Source organism: Argiope bruennichi, chromosome 4, assembly GCF_947563725.1.
Source record: "Argiope bruennichi chromosome 4, qqArgBrue1.1, whole genome shotgun sequence".
Lineage (NCBI taxonomy): Eukaryota > Metazoa > Arthropoda > Arachnida > Araneae > Araneidae > Argiope > Argiope bruennichi.
In genome coordinates this window covers 50,562,079-50,584,945 of record NC_079154.1, presented here as the reverse complement: position 1 = coordinate 50,584,945, position 22,867 = coordinate 50,562,079, and the positions used below count along the sequence as shown (strand labels likewise).

The 22,867-nt window shown below is 30.5% G+C and overlaps 1 protein-coding gene across 1 annotated transcript in view; it reads left to right on the top strand.

Annotated features, from left to right (window-relative positions):
- The window catches only part of LOC129965394 (uncharacterized), a 44,214-nt gene that overhangs the window by 15,065 nt on the left and 6,282 nt on the right, over positions 1 to 22,867 (top strand). The window contains exon 2 of the mRNA XM_056079238.1: positions 18,472 to 18,618. Coding sequence (XP_055935213.1) covers positions 18,472 to 18,618 — 147 coding nt within the window. The remainder of the gene's footprint in view (positions 1 to 18,471; positions 18,619 to 22,867) is intronic.

Genomic DNA, 22,867 nt, shown 5'->3' with positions numbered 1-22,867 from the left:
TTTCTTAAATACTGGATTTAAATTATTTCTTTTTGCTGTAAAAGCAATTGTGAAAGCAATTAGTCGAAATACTTTAAAAAGTGAATAATTGTTTTCAGAACTTTACGAGTGAGAAAACATATTATAACTTGATATACTATATAAAATTATTTCTATTTAAGAATCTAATTTGAAGATCCTTTGTAAAATAATTATTTTATATTCTAATGAGCGGTAGTTATCCGTTTGAAAACAACTGTTTGAATTTAATTTTACGTTATTTATACACACACTATAATATTGTGGGAAAAGGCAACGACCAGCATTAATATTTGAAATATATTTATTAAGATTAAAGTACAAAAGACAAAACATTACTACATAGAACATAAAAGATACATGAGCGTGAGCTACACGTCTTGCAGTCTCACTGCCTAACTCTCGTCTGCCAATAATGGCGGGAAAGCATCACGTGATTAATGACGTGACGCAACATGGCCAGCATGGCGCCATACAGGATACGGGATCTGTCAGCGCTTCCCACATCGGCCATCATGACAGGATAGGCGACCTCGCCTTATGGTATACAGTACATTGAAGTAAATATATAAAACAAACAGCAAATACAGGAAAATAATAATATGTAAAATTGAAATATTCACAAGATAAAACAAATAAAATAGTCATACCATCCGTGACAGCATAAGTATATAGCAATACAATAGCGTGCACTGGAAATATCGAATAACTAACTAAAAATAAAAATAATATTAGTGTTGAACATATAAAAATATAATAACACAACATAAACAGAGAAAAAAAATCAAAGTCTATATCGTCCAAATATACACACACAAAAAGAAGGAAAGTAGTTCTCTTTCTCTTTAAGTAGTGTTCAGTGTTTACTTTTAACACAATTCAAGTGATATGTTCTATATTGCTGGACCATGGTTTCATATATTCTGCACAAGTTGAAGTTTTTGATGGTCCATCGAAAAAATCACACTTTTCAACATCGTATGTGTCGTTTGCTTTAATTTTGATCACTTTATATGGTCCGAGAAATTTTTGTTTCAATTTCAGACCAGGGCCAAATTGAGTGCGCTTGATTGCGACGAGATCATTCAATTGAAATTTTTGAGCATGTTTCCTACGCAGATTGTAGGTACGGCGATTTTCTTCTTGGATTTTGAGGATTTGTTGTTTTGTATCTTTACGGAGCTCATCACGCTGTTGGAGAAGTGCAGACTGGATCTCTTCGTTGACGATTTCGAGGATTTTTATATCATGCTCAGATTTCATTTTAGTTCCAAACAGAATTTCGAATGGAGTAGAATTGATACTTCGTTGAAATGTAGAATTAATAATTTGCTGAACGGAAGCAACATGGCTATAACATTTCTCAGGGTTTTCTATGGATAGCTTGGAGTGTACAGATATGATAGTAGAATTAAGTCTTTCTACCTGACCGTTTGATCTAGGAAGTCCAGCTGTAATAGCAATGTGGGTGATATGCTGATGTTCACAATATTCTTTGAATGACGTAGATGTGAAAGCGGTACCTCTGTCCGTAATAATCCTTGAAGGATTACCGAAAACTGATCTTTGGCATTCGAGCTTATTGAGAACTTCAGCGGTGTCGGTGGACTTGGTCGGGTAAAGCCACACAAACTTCGTAAAGGAATCGATGATTGCCAGAATATGCTTATATTTCTTAGAAGTGCTGGGAAGAGGACCCAAATGATCAATATGGTATGTATGAAAGGGAGTATCGTCTTTGTCAAGTGGATGCAAAGTGCCATCTAATTTGCCACGTTTTCTGTTATTTTGAATGCATGTTACACAGTTGCGTATGCATCGTTCAATTTTCTCTTTCAAGTTCGGAATAAAGAATTCTTTGTTTAACATTTCCTGCGTGCGTTTTACTGCAAAATGGCCTCGTTCATGACAGGATTTAATAATGTTGGCCTGCATATCATCAGGTACGACAAATAAATCGATTCCGTCTAAGTTCTTATATAAAATGTTGTTCTTGACTATGTAGTTCTCGTAAGGTGCATTTTGAAGTAATGCTTTTATAGCTGTAATATGCTCATCTGTCTGTTGAGCTTTGAAAATTTGAAGATTGACACAGTCTTGAATGATCATGCAGCATGGGCTTCGGCTAAGAGCGTCGACATGAGTCATCTTTGAACCGGTTCGATGCTCTATTTCGTAGTCAAAATCCTGAAGGTATAATGCCCATCGCGAAATGCGGGAATTCATTTCTTTTTTATTTAACGTTTTGACGAATGCATTACAGTCAGTGATAATTTTAAAGTGTGATCCGAGGATGTAAATTCGGAATTTTTTAAGAGCTTCTACAATGGCGAGTACCTCCAGTTCATAGCTGGTGTATTTTCTTTCGCTGTCAGACGTTTTCTTGGACATATAATACACTGGATGGAATTTGTTATCATCTTTGGATTTTTGTAGTAGGACTGCCCCCAAGCCATCAATTGACGCGTCTGTATGAATTTCAATGGGACTGCCTTGATTAAAAATAGTTAAAACGGGTTTATCAGAAAGTAACTGTTTTAAGCGTAAAAACGCAGTTTTTTGCTGAGCTTGAAATAGAAAGGGGCTGTCCTTACGAAGAAGATCACTAAGTGGTTTTGCTATAGTAGAGTATGAGGGAATAAATTTTCTAAAGTATCCCGTAAGACCTAGAAAACGTTGTACGTCTTTTGCATTTTTTAACTCAGGATAATTAAGAACGGCTTTAGTTTTGGAGGGTGAAGGGAGCAATTTGCCGTGTTCTACTACGTGACCCAAAAATTCAATCTGACTATGCAAAACTTGACATTTTTTAAAGTTTATATCTAGTCCATAATCGCGAGCTACTTTTAGAACAGTGTTAAGGCGTTCGAGAGCCTCAGATTCATTATTTGCGGGAATGACGATGTCATCCATATACGGGAGGACAATGCCTTTTGCAATAAGATCACGAAAAACGGCATTTATGTATCGCATAAAGACAGGAGGACATGAACTTAAACCGAATGGCATATAACGGAATTGAAATTGACCTGTATTTGTGACGAAACTGGTGTAACAACGACTTTTTTCTTTTACCGGCACATGAAAAAATCCGTTACGCAAATCGAGAGTACTGAAAATTTTAGCATTTTGAAGACGATCTAAAATGTCATCAATTAATGGTAGTGGATAATGGTCTTTAACTAATTTACGATTTAATTTTCTATAATCTATACAGACTCTATGTTTTCCATCTTTCTTACGAACTACGACAACTTGACTAGCATAGGGTGAAGAACATGGTTCTATAATTCCATTTTTTAACCACTCGTCTATCTGCGCATTTACTATATCACGTTCGGCAAAGGGTAAACGTCGAGGAGTGTGGAAAATTGGCTCATCGTCAGTAAGCGTTATATTAAGTGCGATGTTCGCGGTTTTAGTTTTGTTAGGTTTATAGGCTAACAAAATCTGTTCAACCTCATTGCGAGTTTGTTTAGAAATATTCGGACCTATATCAAACGTGGGAGTTTCGGCAGAAATAGCCATTATAAAACTGTCAGTTTCAACAGGATCATCAGATTTAGAAATTTTGGAAAATACAACACCGTCAGGTTTAATTGTCAAATTTGCCTGATTTATTACGTCGCAACCTATTATTAGGTCATAAGTATTACAATTATTAGGTACCACAGAAATAAAAACAGGAAAACTTTGTTTGTCAATAATAATTTCAGATTCAAAGGAACCTATTATTTTAGTTTGGGAAAAACCGAATCCAGTTAGTGTCATCTTGTTATTCGTCAACGGCGGCGATCCTAGTTTAATCCATGCAGAATGTTTGAGAAGTGTCGAAAAACTACCAGTATCGACTAATCCGGAAAGTGTATTATTAAGAATAACAACCTCTTTATGCATATTCGACGGAGAATGCAATAAATGTAAAGTGTTGACATTATCCCGTGGGGTAGAACTGTCATTCCGAGTAGTACGATGACAATCGGAAGATTTATGTCCGAAAAAATTACAAGAAAGACATTTAGGACCACGATTACGATTAGGGCAAGACTTTGCGATATGTCCAAAATCGTTACAGTTAAAACAACGCGTCTTACTGTTAGTCGGATTACTAAGATTCAATTTTGATTCTCTTTGTTGGACAGGGATTTTATGTATTGTATCACGTGTTTGGCCGTCATTAGCATATCTAGAATACGACATCTTTGAATTATTTGCGTTCATTGCACTTACGATAGTTTCGAAAATTCGTAATTTTTCTTTAAACTCAGAATAACATTTTGCACCATAAAGAATAATTTTATCAGAAGGAGAACCCTGTATCCCATTTATTGTGTATTGAATAATAGAACATTCATCAATAAGGGTTTCAGACTGATTCGCAATTTCACGCATGGCAATAAAATATTGCATAAAAGTTTCATTCGAGCGCATTTTACGTCTTTCTAGTTGTTTATGTATTTCAATCGAAGTTACTTTATCGGAAAATTCATTAATGAATGCACTTTTAAAAGCATGATAGGAATTTAGATTTCTTTGAGAGAATAAAAAAGATTTAGCTGCGCCGGAAACTAATCTCTTTACAAAGATTAATTTTTGTTGTTCGCTTAAAGAAGGAAATGAGAAAAATTCTCTTCAACATCATAAAAAAAACTTTTAATCGAATAGGAATCATTTCCTGTGAAGTTTCTGCTACTACCACAGAGATCGCGTAATAAAAAACAAAACTGAAGGTTTATTTCATTCATCGTTTGTTTATTCGAGGGATCATTTTCGAGTGATTCCCTTTTGGCGCCAGTAATTAATGCCTGACTGTTATTTATTAATGTTTCGTCTGAAGTTACGGGGATGGGGAAGGAAGAATTATTACCCGTATTACTCATAGATGAACTTTCGGTTTGAGAAACCTTTTGAGGAGACAAAGGTTTTTCTTCTGTTTCCGATAAAAAACTAGTATCTAGCGAGTTCTGAAATTCATTTAAATTTGTTAGGGCTTTAAAAATATTTTCACACAAATCATCTTTGTTACTTTCGTTTACTTCTAAATGTAATAAATCAGAAACGGAGATAAAATCAGATAAAGAAAAATTATTCAACAACTCTTGTTTATGTTTTTCTACATCTAAATTTTCAAATCTTTCAAAATTTCTCATTCTTTTTCGAGAAGAATGGTCAAAATTACTGTAACCTAACACAGAGTTAAGCAATTTTACGGAATTAGTTTTTGCATATTTAAGGGAGTTAGCGATTAATTCAATATCGCCTAGTTTTAAAGACATTGTAATGAATTAAAACAGAACTAATGCACATTCACTCGGGATTAAAATTTAAAGGGAGAATGGAATAAAGTAACGTACTATACTATAAATTACAAATTTGGGAAAAAATTGCGCCTACCTGGTTGGGAGCAGTCGAATTATTCACTCTTAAAAGTTCCTTTTTTTTTTAAAGCAGCCAGTATATGTCAGCACAGTTGCACAAGAACACGAAGTAATTGAACCTTTAACGTTTCCACTTGAATCATATCCATCCAAAACGTGCACTAACGTCCATTAAAATATCCACGGCAAAAATCCACTCTTATCAAAATTCTTAGCATCAATTTAACGTCTTAAATTGTACTAACGTCCACAGCTTTTCAACAATTTGGCGGGATTTGCTAGGGGTATTCACGAGAAAGGCCGAGCCCCCAAAAATGTGGGAAAAGGCAACGACCAGCATTAATATTTGAAATATATTTATTAAGATTAAAGTACAAAGGACAAAACATTACTACATAGAACATAAAAGATACATGAGCGTGAGCTACACGTCTTGCAGTCTCACTGCCTAACTCTCGTCTGCCAATAATGGCGGGAAAGCATCACGTGATTAATGACGTGACGCAACATGGCCAGCATGGCGCCATACAGGATACGGGATCTGTCAGCGCTTCCCACAATATCTTGTTATTATGTACCTATTATGCATTCTGTATTTTCTGTTTCAATTTGTTTGTCTACTGAATGACATTGCAAATATAATTAATGAATTTTCAAATGAATATCTTAAATTACTAGCTTGCTATATTTTGCATTAAACAGCTAGAAATCTAGAGCTTAGAGCAAAGTACTTTATGTGAATATTTCGAGGATATAATTCATATGGTTGGAGCCTCTTTAATTTTCTTGGAAGATTTTTTTCAATAACATTACATCTCAATATTATCCATTTATAATGGCAACTATTATTAAATATGGTTATTAAACTTATACGAAACGTTATGTTTAGAATGTCATTAACTACTTTGAATAGCATAACGAAATATGTAACAAATATAGGGATTCAATGTAATTGTAACAAATATTGTAATTGCAACAAAATTGAATTTTAACAAATATAGGATATGCCATTTTGGCATGCCTTCATCAACTTGTTAAATCACTGGATTTCATAAAATATCATTTTAATAGATGTGTAAAAAACCATCTTTGAATAATTTTAAATAAAAAATAATTTCGCAGCCACATATTTCGCTATTTTGTGAAGATTATTCATTTGTGCCTTAAATATGGACTCTCAGAGACTGACAAAAAACTACTTTCCTATAAGCTGATTGAGAAGTATTTTTTTTTTTTAAATTTTAAAGCTTATTCTCTAAATTACATTCTCTAGCACTTATTTTATCTTTAAATCTAAATGAAAAAAAAAAAGAATGTAAAATGCTTGTTGAATATTTAAATCAGTTCAAGTTAATCATATGAAGATCAGACAATCTTCAGAATGTGCAAATCGTAAATCACAATTTTCAAGAGACGGCATATTTTTTAATTAAATATATTGCTTTTACTTTTCATAAACGTGAAAGAAATATTTATCTTTAATACTTAAATATATTTGTTTAAAAAAAAAACTAAACAAAAATTGTAAGTCGTAAATTTCAAAACCTACTTCATTGTCATATGAATAAATATCATTGATTTTTACCTTCTCCAATATTTAGTACACGAAGAAAAATTACAGTAATCCTAAAAAATTTATAATTCCAAACCTTTGAGGAATCTCCACATTTTAGACTTCCCCTAGTCTGAAAAACATATTTTTGAAATTATATCTGTCTATATGTAAACAAGATAATTCAAAAAGATTTTGAGCTTGACGGATGAAATTTGGTACAAGGTCTTTACACCAAATTTGTAGATTTTTATCAAATATTGAACAAAATTCATATTGAGGAAGTTTGTCTGTCTGGTTATCCGAGTACAATTGAACACGGCACCTACAAAACAAAAAGAGCTAAATGGATAAAAAAAGGGGGGGAACTAGATCCGTCAAAGGATTGACCACCTATAGGTCTGTATATTCTCACGCGTTTAAATACGACAACATAAAAAGGTGACAACTTAAATAATTAAAATTTGGTATACGATTTTTTCCCTCAAATTGTAATTATGTGTCCAATTTTGATGTCATTTGAGTGAATACGAAGATATTCAAAGGGCATATTCAGTTTTTCCCACTGTACTGTGAAGCACAGAACACTTATGTGCGAGACTATGAAAATAAGTATTTGAGTACTGTCTGGCTTTGACCGAATCCAAAATCGTATAAGGAGTATCCCATCGTTATTAAGGAGCATGTGAGAAAGTTTCGGGCAGACCAATCTCTCTGTTTTTTTTAATTATTATTATTATTTGAAACAATCAGTTTAGTTTCAGCGACATAACAAATTAAATTTCCTTATCTCCGCCATATTCACAATTAATTCTTTTATTTTACCATCAACAGCTTTTCACATCAGCACAAATTGTACAGCTCTCAAATCTACATATGCATGAATTTATGCCACTAATAACTGGTTCGAGATTAACAATGACAAACAACGACCACGAAATTGAAGGGGGGGGGATGTGGCGAAAGTAGATTATAGAAATAAATTTTGAATCTTCAAATAGATTGTGTATTTATGAATGAACGACTGGATGAGGGAAGAAGGTTATTCATAACCTATCAAACACAAATTTGCCAAACTGTTCTTTAAAATTGCAGAATCGAAATCCTAAGAATACGACCTGAACAATTTTAATGAAAGGTCAATACCATTAAGTCCATCACATTCCATCACTTCCTGCTATTGAGAAACAAATCATTGTCACGCAACCTTCAATTGGTTGTCTTGAACAGGGAAACAGAGGCTAAATCCGTTGAAGAAATATTTTTTGTGTCCAACTTTCCCTCGGTGGCCCCTTGCCGTGAACCAAAGCGCGACGGCACGCCGTTTACGGTCTGTTTTTCCCTCCAGTCTGCAATACCCAACTTACGAGGAAAGAGACGTGTTCCGTGTTCCATTTCCAGAGGGCTTGGGGGAGATTTCGAACATCAGAATCGAGTCGGAAAAGAAAACCTTCCTCCTCCTCCTCCTTAGTGGTTTGTCAGAAGTTACAGAGGTTGCTGACACGCTAACCGGATTTACGTGAAGCAATTCTTAACTGTGCGCACATGGCAGTGGAAAAACGACTATTTTTAGGCAGTAATGTTTGGGTTAACAATGAATGAAACGAGAAAGCACGTGGGAAAATGATTTCAATTGTTGATTCATTGTTTTATTCAGATTTCTGATGGAATTTTGATGCAGTTCTTTCTCAAATCATAAATATTAAAATACAGATTAAGAAAGGTAAAAATGTAATCGATTTTTCCCCTTTTAAATAACCAGAATTTGATTTCAGTGAAAATTAGATATTTGCTTTTCCTAGTAAATTCAATTCACATTCTAATAAAGGGTGTCCCAAAATTAACGCAAGATTTGAATTTGCCACCATTCATGCAGTACAATGTTGGCAACCCTATTAAAAAACCTCCCATTTGAAAGCTGATAGTTTAGGGTTACTAAAAAGGGAGCGTTACACGATAGAAGAACGTATTAACGCAAGATTTGAATGAAATAGGAAAAAAAAAAAGTTTTTTTCTCAAGCTGTCATATTTTTATTGAATCGTAAAATACACAAGATAGGGTTATGTATGGAATAACACATAGGGCAAGCGGTCTCCACGGCTTTGCTGGCACATGTTCACTCTTTTGTCAAAATTTCCCATGATCATTTTGCATAAATATGGCTGAATTTCTTTGATGCAGCATTGAATTTCCTCCTTCAATGCACGCGTGCTTGTAGGCTTGTTGGCACAGACCTTTAGCTTCAAATAACCCCATAAAAAGAAATTCTATGGTATTAAATCACACGATCTAAGGGGCGAATTCTCAAATTTTTGTATAGTGGCCACCAGACTTTCATCATTTGAATCAAATCTGTCAAATGGTTGCTTGTTTGTCAGTCTGTACTTTATCTGCATGTAAACGGAATAACTTAAATATTGATTTAATAAATGAAATTTGGCATGTAAATTTGTGACTACAATTGTGGTTTCTCTTGAGAGGAGCCAGATTCCCCACCTTTTTGTGTACCCTCCTGGATGGCGAGATCCAAGGTGCCCCCCTCCCCGGGGTTAGATTTCAGAGGGGAAGAAAAAACACTAAATGTAAATCAAAAAGATCCACTTTTGTAATCGTTGCTCGTCAATGGCATGCACACTTTTTTTTTTTTACAAAACACAAAACAATCTTGTGTATCAAAATAAAGGTATTATCCCAACTCCTCTCTCCCAGATAAAATCCTAAACCCTGAAAAAGTTGGGAATGCCCGAATTTTCAGGTTTTTGAAAGCACGCAAGAAAGTTTCGGGGAGACCACTAAAGCTGGTTTAAACATATCTTTAGCACTGTATTTGGAATTTCAGAAAACTGAAAGCAGTTCATAAAAATAATTAAAACACGTTTGTAAAATTAAAAATGTCAGAGAGAAGCACTTTTTAATCACAAGGTGATTAAAAAATTGAAAAAAAAAAAGTCGGATATTCTTTTAAATAAAGTATTACGCGATTTTGTTTCCACCTTTGAAGGTGTTTATTCTAAATTATTTATAATTTAAGACTATGGTAATTATATACATATTCAGAACACACTGAAATTGTTTGTGGTAAATTTTATACTAAAATTTTCTTTCCAGTAAAATTATTATTCATTTTAAGATAATTTGAGATCATCTTCCGGTGACTGAAATCTTTAATTATTATCTTTTTTTAATTAGTATTAATTTAATTATTAATATTATTTAATATAAAATTATTTATTATTTAATATGATATAACAATTATTGTTCATTATTAAATTCTTTTTTAATTATCTGTTAAAAAACAAAAACAGATCAGCTTTTTTAAAAAATGTTTTTGCATACACATTGGATGATATTTAAGCAACTTCTTAAAATATTCATAGAAAAATATGCCTCGATATTTTTTTCCAAAGATATCTAGTTATATTTTTTTAAATTTTATGATCAAAGACAAATTATCAACCAGAGTGTGCATTTCTGAAAACCTAAGCATCAGATGTGTTTAACAGTTGTTGTTCCTTATAACTTCATTATGAGGTAGATGAAAAAAAAAAAAAAAAAAAATAGACGTGTTCCAGAAACAGTTATTTAATTAATATCTAAGTTCCACATTTCACGACAAAACAAACAAGAACACGAAAATGCACGATACTCTGAATATAATCTAACAATTACCGCCAAGAAGGATCATGGGAAATATACTTTGATATTAATAAGATACGCCATCTGTTGTATCAAAAAAGAAGGTAGTAGAGTTATGTAACCGCTACACAATTATTAAAAACTTGAAAACCTTACAAAATATTTCCAAAATTTGCTTCCTTGATCAAAATTAATACTTTTGCCGCAATAATGCAATTGAAATAAAAATCATTTAAGATAATTTATATTAGTATATTATATTAGTAGTTTATATTAGTAAACAGGCTGCATTATACGGAAGTGTATTCTATAGTTTGCCACTGATCTCTATCCGATATATATAAAATGTAAGCATATAATTTTTTTTATCAGAAGACATTTTCAAAGACAGTGAAGAGACTTTGCATTTTTAAATTCGCTTTAATCCCTCCCGGGAAGGCAAAATTTATATATAAGAAGGCGCAGACAAAACACGCGCGTTCCTAACAACAGATTAGGCAAGAAGAAGCCAGAAATTAATTATCCTTGGTCTTATATAACATGAAATTTCTGAACATGTCGATTCTGATTGGAATTTCTCACACGTGTCGACCTTGACAAGGGAAACAGAGGGATCCTTTAGAAGAATCTGTTTACATCAGCGATTCTTTATCCCTTCACTCGGCACGTGGGAACCGCTGACGCAATCATTTTTACAACGCTTCAATTGAATTAATTAGAAAGAAAATTAATTTAAAAAATTCAGTTGAATTAATTTAATAGGATCAGGAAATAAGAAAATATTTTAGAATAACTTTGACATGGGCTGAATTAGGCTAAAAATTTAGGAAATTAATTAGGATTAAATTAAGTTTTAAAATATCATTATATATATGTATGACTCGAAATTCCCACTTTTTCCCCGCAGGCATTATATATTTGTTTCATTTTTTTAAAAATAATCAAAATATCCATGCAATTTTTTTTGTATGCTTATGATGATTATATATATATAAATATATATATATATATATATATATATATATATATATATATATATATATATATATATATATATATATATATAAATGATATTATTTGTTGTGATGCATGATGCAGTTTGAAGACAATGAAGATACTTTTAATTTTGTGACGTCGTTTTATTTCATTTTGAAGAAGCAAGCATATATACAAGCGATGAGCACACAGAGCGACACAGAAACGGAATGAGGGAAAAGCTCTTGGACATTTTATCCCTGGTCTTATATAACCTATGATTTTGATAGGGAAAATATTTCGTTACAGTGCTAATGTATTATGAGATTTCAATAGGGATTTTCTTTACACGGGTGGACAAGGTAGGGGAAACACAGGAAGATTTTAAAAAAGAATTTGCTTGATCAGCGGTATGTTATCTTTTCACACGTAGAGTAGGAAAGTTAGATTTTAGCTGATTCAACAATTTAACAAAGCTTCTCTTGAATTAATTAAGTAGAGACAGTGGAATTGGATCACGAAATAAGAGAATATTTTAGAATGAAGTTACTATGGGCTAAATTAAGATGAAGTTACTATGAAAATTAATTAAGATGAAGTTACTATGAAAATTAATTAAATTGAAATTAGAGTTAAAATATCATTACATATATATAATTTGGAAATAAATATCCGTTACGTCTGAAAAATTCATAAAAATCTAACATGTTCTTTTAGTCGAAATTTTTTTTTATCGTTGTAAAATATTTTACACTGAAATTTTTGGAGCTCATTTTAAATAAATAAAAATAACTAGACTGAATAATCAATATTGAAAATATATTAAACATCAAGAATTCTTAAAGCGGTGCTGCCAAAATTTTTATTCATTTTCTGAAAATATTTAATATGTCTGAAAAATTAAGTTGTTCTTGAATACAAATGGCAAAGTGATCAATAAAGACGAGCGGAAAAATAAGCATACATGTTTTAGAGAAAAAAAGGGAAAGTTCATTAAAATAATTCGCCATATTTATAATTTTATTTGTTGAAAGAAGACGAAATATTTAGTTGACTAAAATTTAATACATATATATAATTTTTTTTATATCCCAACAATGCTTATTACATTTTTTAAGGGAAAAAAAGAGCTAGAAGTTAGAAACAAGTCCGATTTTAATGATTTGCGAACTGAAGATGTAATTTATATGCTTACAACAACGGACTCGAGCATTTGTGAAATAATTTGGTTGGACCCATTTTCGAAGAATGGATTCGAAAGGGAAAGTGGATTGTAATGAGAAAGTATTATTCGAAACGCAACCCTGAATAAGACATTTTCCCTTCTCAATTTTCGATGTCTTTCACAATTATTCAACCAGGAAAATGGCGTTCTGGTTGAAAGATTACAGTCATTGTGATAAGGGTAAAAAAAAAAAAAGAATAAAGTTTAAACATTTTTTTCCCTTGAATTCGTATTCTAAGCCTTAATGATTTTTTTTGATGAATTTAAGTCCTTACAATTTGATATTTTAAAATTAATCCTCGAGTGATTTTAAACTTTAAATTTTATATAAGGAAAAGATGACTCCAGAATTTCCATTTTTTGTGAACATAAAAACTCAAATGCATTCTATTTAAAAGTGTTCTTAAGAGCACCTCAAATTTAACAGATAATTTTTTCTAATAATTTATTAAAAAAATTCTTTAAGTTAATCATAAACTGTTATGATTAACAAAAATATCTTATTGGTTAGTTTCAAACAATATATAAATGTATTCATCGGAAATATGTTATGCATTTTCCGAATGTCAATTCAAAAAACATTCGTGAATCATGAATATATTCATTTAGAATTATTATTATGACGTTCTGAATCTTTTTAACTAATTTGTATAAACCATTTATCTTAATGGTATATTAAAAAATATAGGTACTAAAAAGAATATCTGTTATTTTTTGTAATATTCTTATTGCTACTTTGAAAAACAGCAAATTTCTGAATAGAGTAAATAAGGTGATCCCGATTGTAACAAGTTTATTTGATGTCTAAAAATAAACTGTAACGTCTGTTCCGAAGATAGAAAAGCATTCGATATTCAAATGTATAAAGCATCTGAAATATGGTAATTATACTGAAATAATTAACGTCAAAACTTTTTAAACAGAGTGGAGTTTGAAATCAAATGTTCTTATCTGATCAGGGGCCAAAAATAGAATAAAAAAAATACTTTCAAACCCGGTATTAATCATTATATGCAATAAAATATTGTTTTGTTTTTTAAGTATTTAGTAAAAAACTTTAATTTTTATTTCATTTTTTTTTTACTTTGAAAACTTTCTAAAATAATATACTCGTCGTAAGGAATGTTACTATTTATATACCCTTGCTTTTTAAATAATGCAATAAAAGAATAAAATAAATTTTATCGAAATGAAGTTTAAAAAATATTTCCATAATATTGTGATAAAATATGGAAATATTGTGATAAAAATAATTCCTTGCTATAAAAGAAACATATCAAGTTTATCTGATCTTCAGTTATTGACTTGTTTAATAGTCTTAAGAAGACTATTAAACAAGTCAATAACTGAATAACTGATATAAAATTGATAAGTGATATAAGCCATCGTCTTAGCAAAACAAAAGAAAATGTTAATTCAGGTGATTTTCACTAAGTAAGTAAATTTAGTTCATTAGTTTAGTTCAATTAGTTAAAATGTAAAACTCATTTTTTCTTTAATTATCGTTTGCTTTTTTTGCTTTATTTTACATCTTCTAACAAAATACTAGTATTCATTTCATTTCTTTCTGACAGCAATAAACTGATTAGAATTCTGAAATGAACGACCACCCCATATATATATTTTTTATTTCATTATCCTGTTAATTCTCTAATTCCAATGGCTTTCAGAAATTAATAACTTTGCATTTTACAGCAAAACGTACATACAATAATTGAATTATAATTACAGAATTCTCACATCATTAATTAAAAAAATTTGGCAACATTATCGATTTATGCGATAGATTTAATCTAATATAATAGTCACTCAGCAACTTATAAAAATTTTTCTGAGATGACTCCAGAAAAATAATTATTAATATTTTGACTCTTTCCCTATTTACTTTTATTAACGATTTCTGAAATGGTTGAATTTATTTTATGCCCTTCTAAAAAATTGTAAGTGTTCGCTATAAAAAGCGTAAAAGCTTAGAAATTTCGACTAGCTATCATAAGAATATTGTTTAAAATACTACTGGAATAGGAATAAAATATAATATCTAATAGAATTTGTGTCACTCAGTAACAATTGTTTTCACATCAGAGAAGTTCCTCTCAGTGCGAAAGAAACAGTTATCACATATTCACAGCAAAATATAGCTGATACCATACATGAAAAAAAAATGTAGCTAATAAAATGTATCATATTTGGTGACCAAATTTTGATGTGTTACTTCTGTTATGCCTTTCAAAGTGTTATAATTATATAAATGAAGGGAAGATTTAAACAAATGGGCTTTTTATTTGAGAATTGAAACATAACTACCTAAAATTCAAATTCCCATACGTTAGAAATAGCATTATAAAATTACTTGTTTTAATATTTAGATTTATGGTTGATGAGTTTACATTGGATTTTGGTATTCAGGTAATACTGAAATCAGTAATTTCCCCCTTTTTGAACATATTTTTCTACATTTTTGCATATTAATTTGCAACATTCCCCTTTCTTTTGTTGCCATTCTGAGCTAGCAATCAATTTCATTCATCAAATGCTCTAATGGATTCTTATTGAGTTTCTGTGTGTACAATTAAATTCATGATGATCTTTTATATCGTACAGTAATTAAAAATTGTGCTTCATATTAAAATAAAACTGAAATTTTTGGAACTTTTCATTTATTAGCTATTTCTGAATTTATTTTTAATTGATAATATGAAAATGCAAATATTTCACAAATAGGAGATTTTTAGTTAATTACAACATACTACCAAAGTATTTTATCGCAATTTATTCTACAGATTTCAGAAAATTATTCATAGCTTCCATCACCGCATTTAGATTTTTTTCCCCTACAGTCTGCCTATACAATCGCAGTTTTAGATTTTAAAAGACTAAAATAAAACAACATTTCTTACTGAAATTATCACGCTCTCAAAGCTGCAAAAATCTACTACTGTAATAATGTAAGAATATATAGATAAATATATTAGGGAAATTTTCCCCTTAATGGAGAAAGTCATTCCCTTTTTTAAACAAGTATCCTTAGAATTGGGATCATAAATTTTAAACTATATTAAGAAAATGTCACAAACAAAAACTGAAAATTTATCTTAATAAACAATTTTTTTATAATGAATGAATTTAGTCAGAAAAAGAAGTTCAGTAATGTTTTTGGTTTACAACTTTTGAATTTGGGACTAATGAATTATCGTTTGACATAAATAGGGTGTAAGGGATGTTATTAATTACTATTCATCTCCAGAACTGACAAGCTGCCCAAAGTTCTACCGAAAAAAAGAGAACACCAAAACAAAACTTGAAAGGACGAAATACTTTTCATTCATTTTTGCTCCAGTTTCCTTGTTCTCATTTTGGAATGAACCCACCTAAAAAAGAAACTAATTTATCATTTCTAAAGCAAATACTTGCTTCATTCAGTTTTAAATTTTTGCTTGTTTTCTTAGTGTTAGAAGGTTCATTAACTTTTCTCCCTTCACTTTCTGATTGTTACTGAATTATGAAATTTCAACGAGAAATTTAGAAGAAAACCTGTCTTTCTTTCGAACTTTATTTTTTACTTCACATCATTAGGAAAAATCTTTTGCATATAGTTCAACACTTCACTTCATTTGATTCATTATTATTTCTATTTTTGCAATGAAAAATTTTAATTCAAGTGTTTTCGAAGTGAAATGTGGCAGATTAAATTTTCGATCTTCTTCAAGATGGAATTTTTGTTTTTCTTGAAATTTATTTGTTTCTAGTATTTTTTTTGTTGTTGTTGTAGTTGCTGTTGTAGTCGAGTTACTTCTAGACCTGAAGTTTCTATCTTTATAGTGCAAAAATGGAATTTGTCAGTCACTATATTATTTATTATAATAATGTATGAAGCATTGCTTTGAATAATTTAAATTTAACTTAAATACTTAAAGGTGTTTTTTTTTTTCATATTTGTTTTTAAAAGTTTATAAAGACCTCAAAAATATTTTTGTATCTAAAAATATTGTTGAAATTCTATTATTTGAATGTGGGTAAGACTGCATATAAGTATTTCAAAGTCTCTATTTTATTATAGATTACATTTTTCATTCAGTCTCAAAATGGCAAGTTAAATATTTTCAAATATTGAACTTTGGTTTATAATTACTAAAAAATCTGGAATAATAGCATTCTTAAAAAAAAATTTCAGTAAATTAATACACATTAACGAAATGTTCAAATAGAGAAGTTTTTCAGAAATGCGTTCTCTATTACGAAATATTCTAAAATTTTTTATATGATAGAATTTAAAAATACAATTTTTATTTTGCAAATTAAAGTTTTCTTTTTCTTTTAAAAAATTTTTACATTTTTAGTTACATAAAAATAATGTTCGGATAGAATTATGTTTAATACTTCTCACTCTCTTTAACAACGTGCACTGAGCTGAGGCAATTCAGTGTTTCTAACATTTGTAAAAATGGCTCCATTTTTTCTTCTTGAAATCCTCTAGAAGTGTTCATAAAACTTCTTCATGAAAATAAAATGAAGAATCAAGTCTAGAAAAGATGCATAATCTTTAGGATTTCTACTGACTGCTTACATAAAATTTGGGAACAAACGATTTTTTGTTGTTGTTGTTTAATACCGTTTGATAATTTTTTTGTGAATTTTTATCATAAATATAAGTAAGAAACACTTACTCAATTGAATAATTTTAAAATAAACAACTGAAATTATATACTATATTTACTTAAAAGTTCCCAAACTTTTATGATACAAATATTACAGATGAAGCCTGTAACAAATATCTAAACGTATTGATGCTATAAATATATCACTAAGAGCAAATTGAATTATAGAAGATTTTATTATTCCTTGGATTTATTTTATTTCTTTAAACAAAATATTTCAATTTTCACTTGCTTAAAATATAATATGAACTTTATGATTAAAATAATGTTTTCTTAAAATTCGAATGAATTCTTCAAGGATTTCATTTGAATTATTTTTATTCGGATAAGTATTTTGACACGAATATGATAAGATATTTTTAAAAAAATGTGTTCAACAGCCGTCTTATATCCAAAAATACTGGGTTAAATTTTTTTTTATGTTATCAGATAAATAGGGTACAAATTAAAACAGATAAAAAAAAATACATTTCAAAAAAATGCAAAAGATAGAAATAGAAAACCTACTTTAAATAAAAAAAAAATAAAAAATGAATGTCCATTATTTTTCTTCTATAAATGAACTGTCGGTATTTCCCGAAATTTTTTTTATAAGAAGTTATTGTTATTTGTAAGCAATAATTATTAATCATTTATTATTGATTATTCTTTCTTTGTAAATCAGAATAAATAATTGTGAACAAAATAGAATATTCTGAACCAAATTTAATAAATTTTCTTGAAGTTTTATTATTTTTTTTTTAAATTTACATTTCTTTGCTGCTCTTATTTAATCATCTTTCTTAGATGGTTTTCAAAAAGTCGAACTAAAAATATTCGACATAATTTCGTCTTTCATTTTCGAACACTTTTCTTTCTTCTAGAAAATGCCAATATCATAGTAATAAGCACTCCATATATTTTCCTGGTTTATTCAAAAATATGTAAGATCTCATTTTTAAATAATTGCCTATCATTTTTTTTCTCCTATCTTAGCTATGATATTTCATTTTTCAAATAAAATAATTCAAATAATTTTATGTTTTCAGAGCGGACATACGGGCGCCGCAGTCACCACCTGCCTCCCCCGATGGCTCCTCCTCCCCAGGAGGATCCACGTAGCAGACGATCCAGGACCAAAATGAAGTGCCTCATCTCCATCGGACTCATCCTGCCAGCCCTAGCCGCAGTCATAGGTAATTAATTATTCGACACTAATCTTACATTTTATGGAACAAGATTTTTTCAAAGTTCACAGATTCTATTATTTCAATTATTTCTCAAACACATTATTCTTGATCAAGAATTACGAGAATCACCCACACAAATTGTAGACAGATATATTTTAAGAATAAAAATTATTATTACCATACAGATACATGGCTACTTAAAAGTAATGGGATCACTTTCAGGAAAAACTATACGAAGTGGTCTCCCTCAAAACCTTCTCGCATATGCCGCAATAAACTTATCATGCCAGACAACATCCTGCATGGTATTGGCTTACAATAGTTACGAAAAATTTTTTGGCATGAATTTAGCGGCAGAAGTTCAAGCTTTAAAGATGACCATTGAATATTGTGAAAGGGTGGAGGACGGACAGAAGTGCTCAATTTTTTTCAGATTCACTGTCAGTCCTACAAGCCATACAATCATCTCACAATTGTAATAAGGAAATATGGACAAATAAAAGAAAAGATAAAAAGTGTAAAAACTAACAAGTGGATAGAGTTGAATTGGGTTAAGGCCCATATTGGGATATATGGTAATGAACAGGCGGGCCGATATGCAAAGTTGGCGCCACAGAAAGAGGGTGTTGATATGGTTGTCCCCAAATCAAATGGTGTCTTAAAATGGGAATTAAGAGAAGAAATAAAGCTGCAATGTTTTGACATATGGTATATGTCCAAAAACGGAAGAGTAACTTTCGATTTTATTCCTAATCCAGAAATAAAAATAAGAAGATACCATCCACTGATAATTCAAATTATATCAGGACATGGGAGATTTCCTGCATATTTCCAAAGATTTGGAAGAATGCAGGGAAACAAATGCATTTATGGAGGAATCGGTACTGTTTACCACTATTTAAAGGAATGTATTGAAATCTCGGAGTTAAGAAAAAATCTGAAAATTATAAATAATGACTTAAGTACAGTACTGATGGTACCAGGTAATCTTAAAACTCTGAAGGATATGATGTCAAAAATTGTCAGTTTTTTACCAACTATTTGAGAGTTTGTAGATAAGGAAGAAGGACACTAATTGACCACTTTGTGGCCAATTACCTCGAAGAGAATGTCGGTTTGACAAATCGATCAATGCAAGGATGGACAATGCTAAAGATAGCAGTGGGCCACAACAAATTCTGTTGATACTGTTACGTTCAGTGGTGGCGAGGTGGTCGGCTGTACGTAAGAAGAAGAAGGCGTGAATTTAGCATTTTTACTGAATTTAACTCACTGAATGGTGAGTTTTTTGGCAATTAATCCCTGGCATGCGTTTAATAGTATCAGAAGATCTAATTTTTGCCTTAGACATGTTTTTCTCAATCGATTGAAGCAAAGATTTGACAGAAAACTCCACTTGTAGTCACAAAATCCCATACATAATTTGATATATTTAAGTCATTGCGGTTTTGAATTATTGAGTAAACATGTTTCTGAAAGTACAGACCAACAGGCAGTTGACTATTTGTTGGTTTTGTTTCAAACTTTGACAAGTGTCTACACTATAGATATTAAATCTGTGTACCGAATCTTATCTATCTATCTTTCATCGTTTTGTAGTTATCGTGTTGACATATATTCGAACAGCCGGATAGATGGATTTCCTCAAAACAGATTTTACTCAAAATTTGATAGAAATTCAAATTTCTGCAAATTTGATGTAAAGACAGTATACCAAATTTCAACCATTTAGATGAAAGCATTTTTAAAAATTATCTTTGTCACATACAGACGGACATTTTCTAAAAATGTGTTTTTCGAACTCAGAGATTCAATCATGAAGATTCGTCAAAATCTCGAGTTCGAGTTTTTTGACAATTGTTACGCTTTCTTTATACTATGTGTACGAGAAAATAAAAAAAAAGACATTTAAATGCATTTTGCATACGTGCTTTGCATTTTTATGATATGCGTCAGAATTCAGAAAGCCTTAGATAGATGTCCAGCGCATGTAGGATTCTGTCTAAGGTGATTGGTCTCAAGTTCTCCTCTACTGGCTATGTTAGATTTAGTTTAGTTATGTTTTAAAGCAACAATAGGGCTACTATAGGACGGACGTCGTAATTTTGTACCACGGTCAGATGACGAGGGCGACATCTGAGCTGTCACTCCCTCTCCAAACTTCCACACCAGCAGATTTAACGTGGACCAGACCAGCTTACACAACGGTTCTTCGGTGGAACCGGGTCTCGAGTCTGAAACTCTCTGGTTCCGAAGCTGTGACCTTACCACTAAGCCACCGAAGCCCACTGGCCATGTTAGGATGGGAAGTGAAGTTCTCTATCTAAACAGTCAAAGGCGTGACAAACTAATTATTTCATAATACGAAACCTAATTCCGCATGCATTATTTCGAGCATTAAACTAAACAAATTAACCAATCAGTCACTAAGCAAATTAATATATTACTTATATGCATCCAAATTGCAATTCATATTTAGGTACATTGCAAAAAATATTAACATTTATAAATTTTACTGAAATAGGGAAGAATAAAAAGATACAAAATCTATAATTTAATCAATTTTTTAAAGTGAATACGTTCATATATAGTAAATATATCTATAAATGAATACGCATGAACAAAATTAGATCAGTAGATGTATGGAGCAAATAACTTATTTTCACTCTTTGAATTAGCAGAAATTACCGAAATTGTTTCAAGCAAAAATTGTTCGTAATATATACGCCGAAATTGATCTTAATATATATTCTAACCATGCAGTTTCATTCTACCGTTGTTAAACGCGTACGTAGCCTTACGATCGAAGAATGATTTTGAAACCTTGAACCCGTCTTCGTTGCTTGACCTAGTAGCACGAAATCCAAAGAATGCAATGCAAAGCTATCATTAAGAAAGGAAAATAAAATGTATTTTAATTAGTGAACATACCATTTTTGATACAAGATTTTAGATACATGTTATGTGTAGGTATGCAAAAATGTAACATGGTCTCAAACAGTAAAAAAAGAAAGAGAGAGAGAATGATTATCTTTGCATGGAGTTAGCTAAAATTTGTGAACCATTTTATTGCAGCATGGTTATAAAAGAATCAGAAATTACATTCATTTTAAAATTGCTATTTTCATCTTATATCGATTTTCAATCAAAATAAAGGTAATGATTTTTATCACTTCTTTTGCTATTCCCCATTCTTCCAATAATTCTGTTAGAATTTTAAATAAATTAAATTTGTAAATTGATATATTTTTATGTCACTCTTACTATTTCATTTTACATAATTTTATCAAAAGAAAGTATCGTTATTTGAGTTTGAAATTAGTCTTTGTTTTCGATATTTTTTTCCCTTTCTTTTTCTAATTCGTATTTCATTGCCTCCTTTCTGTTATTTTTCATCAGAATTGAAAATTTATATCAAATGTTAGGCGCAACGGGAAAAAAGTTGCGATTCATCATATAAACAAAATTAACTTATAATCTCTAACTCAAATTTTTATAGCAGATAAGAAAAAGTGACTGAAGAATATGAATTAATTGAATTTGAATCGAAAAGCGAATTTTTTGTATTTTAAACTTTTTTATGAATTTTGATCTTTACTGCAAGCGCACATGATAATTACAGTTTTTTTTTTTTTTTTAAGAAAAATATCTAACCTAAAAAGAATTCATTAATAATCATAATAATTTTAACAACTCTTCGTTGCCTGTTTAAATTTCCATGAGTAATGTAACTGTTATTTTTTTGATATTATCGTACTACTGATTGAAAAAGTATAACAGTAAATTTATTAGAATCATCTATGGTGTTATAAATTTTTTTTGTGGTGACATTTCAGACTTTCATGAATAAATGTTACATAGTTTCTTTTCTTTCTGTTTGACCAATGAATCACATTTTTAGAAACACGGGATATTTTTACTCCATGTACGGCACAAATACCTCAAATCAAATGAGCCGATATTGAAAAAGGACATTTCAAAACCGGTGCAATCAATCACGGGTAGATACCAAACAACTGCAACTGATACCACGCAACTTACTAGTTGATAAAAACTAATCAACAACAATCAATTTCAAATAGTAAATTGGATTCTAGTTGACTTTATCGGAAAAAAATTGCTCCAATTTTAGAGGTTACATGAGCAATTTTTTTCTTAGTAGGCTTAACTTCCATTAAAAAAATGAGAAAAAGAACGCGTCTTTTTGAAATCGAAGCACTTACACACCTTATCTGATTTTTTTCATATCCATGGC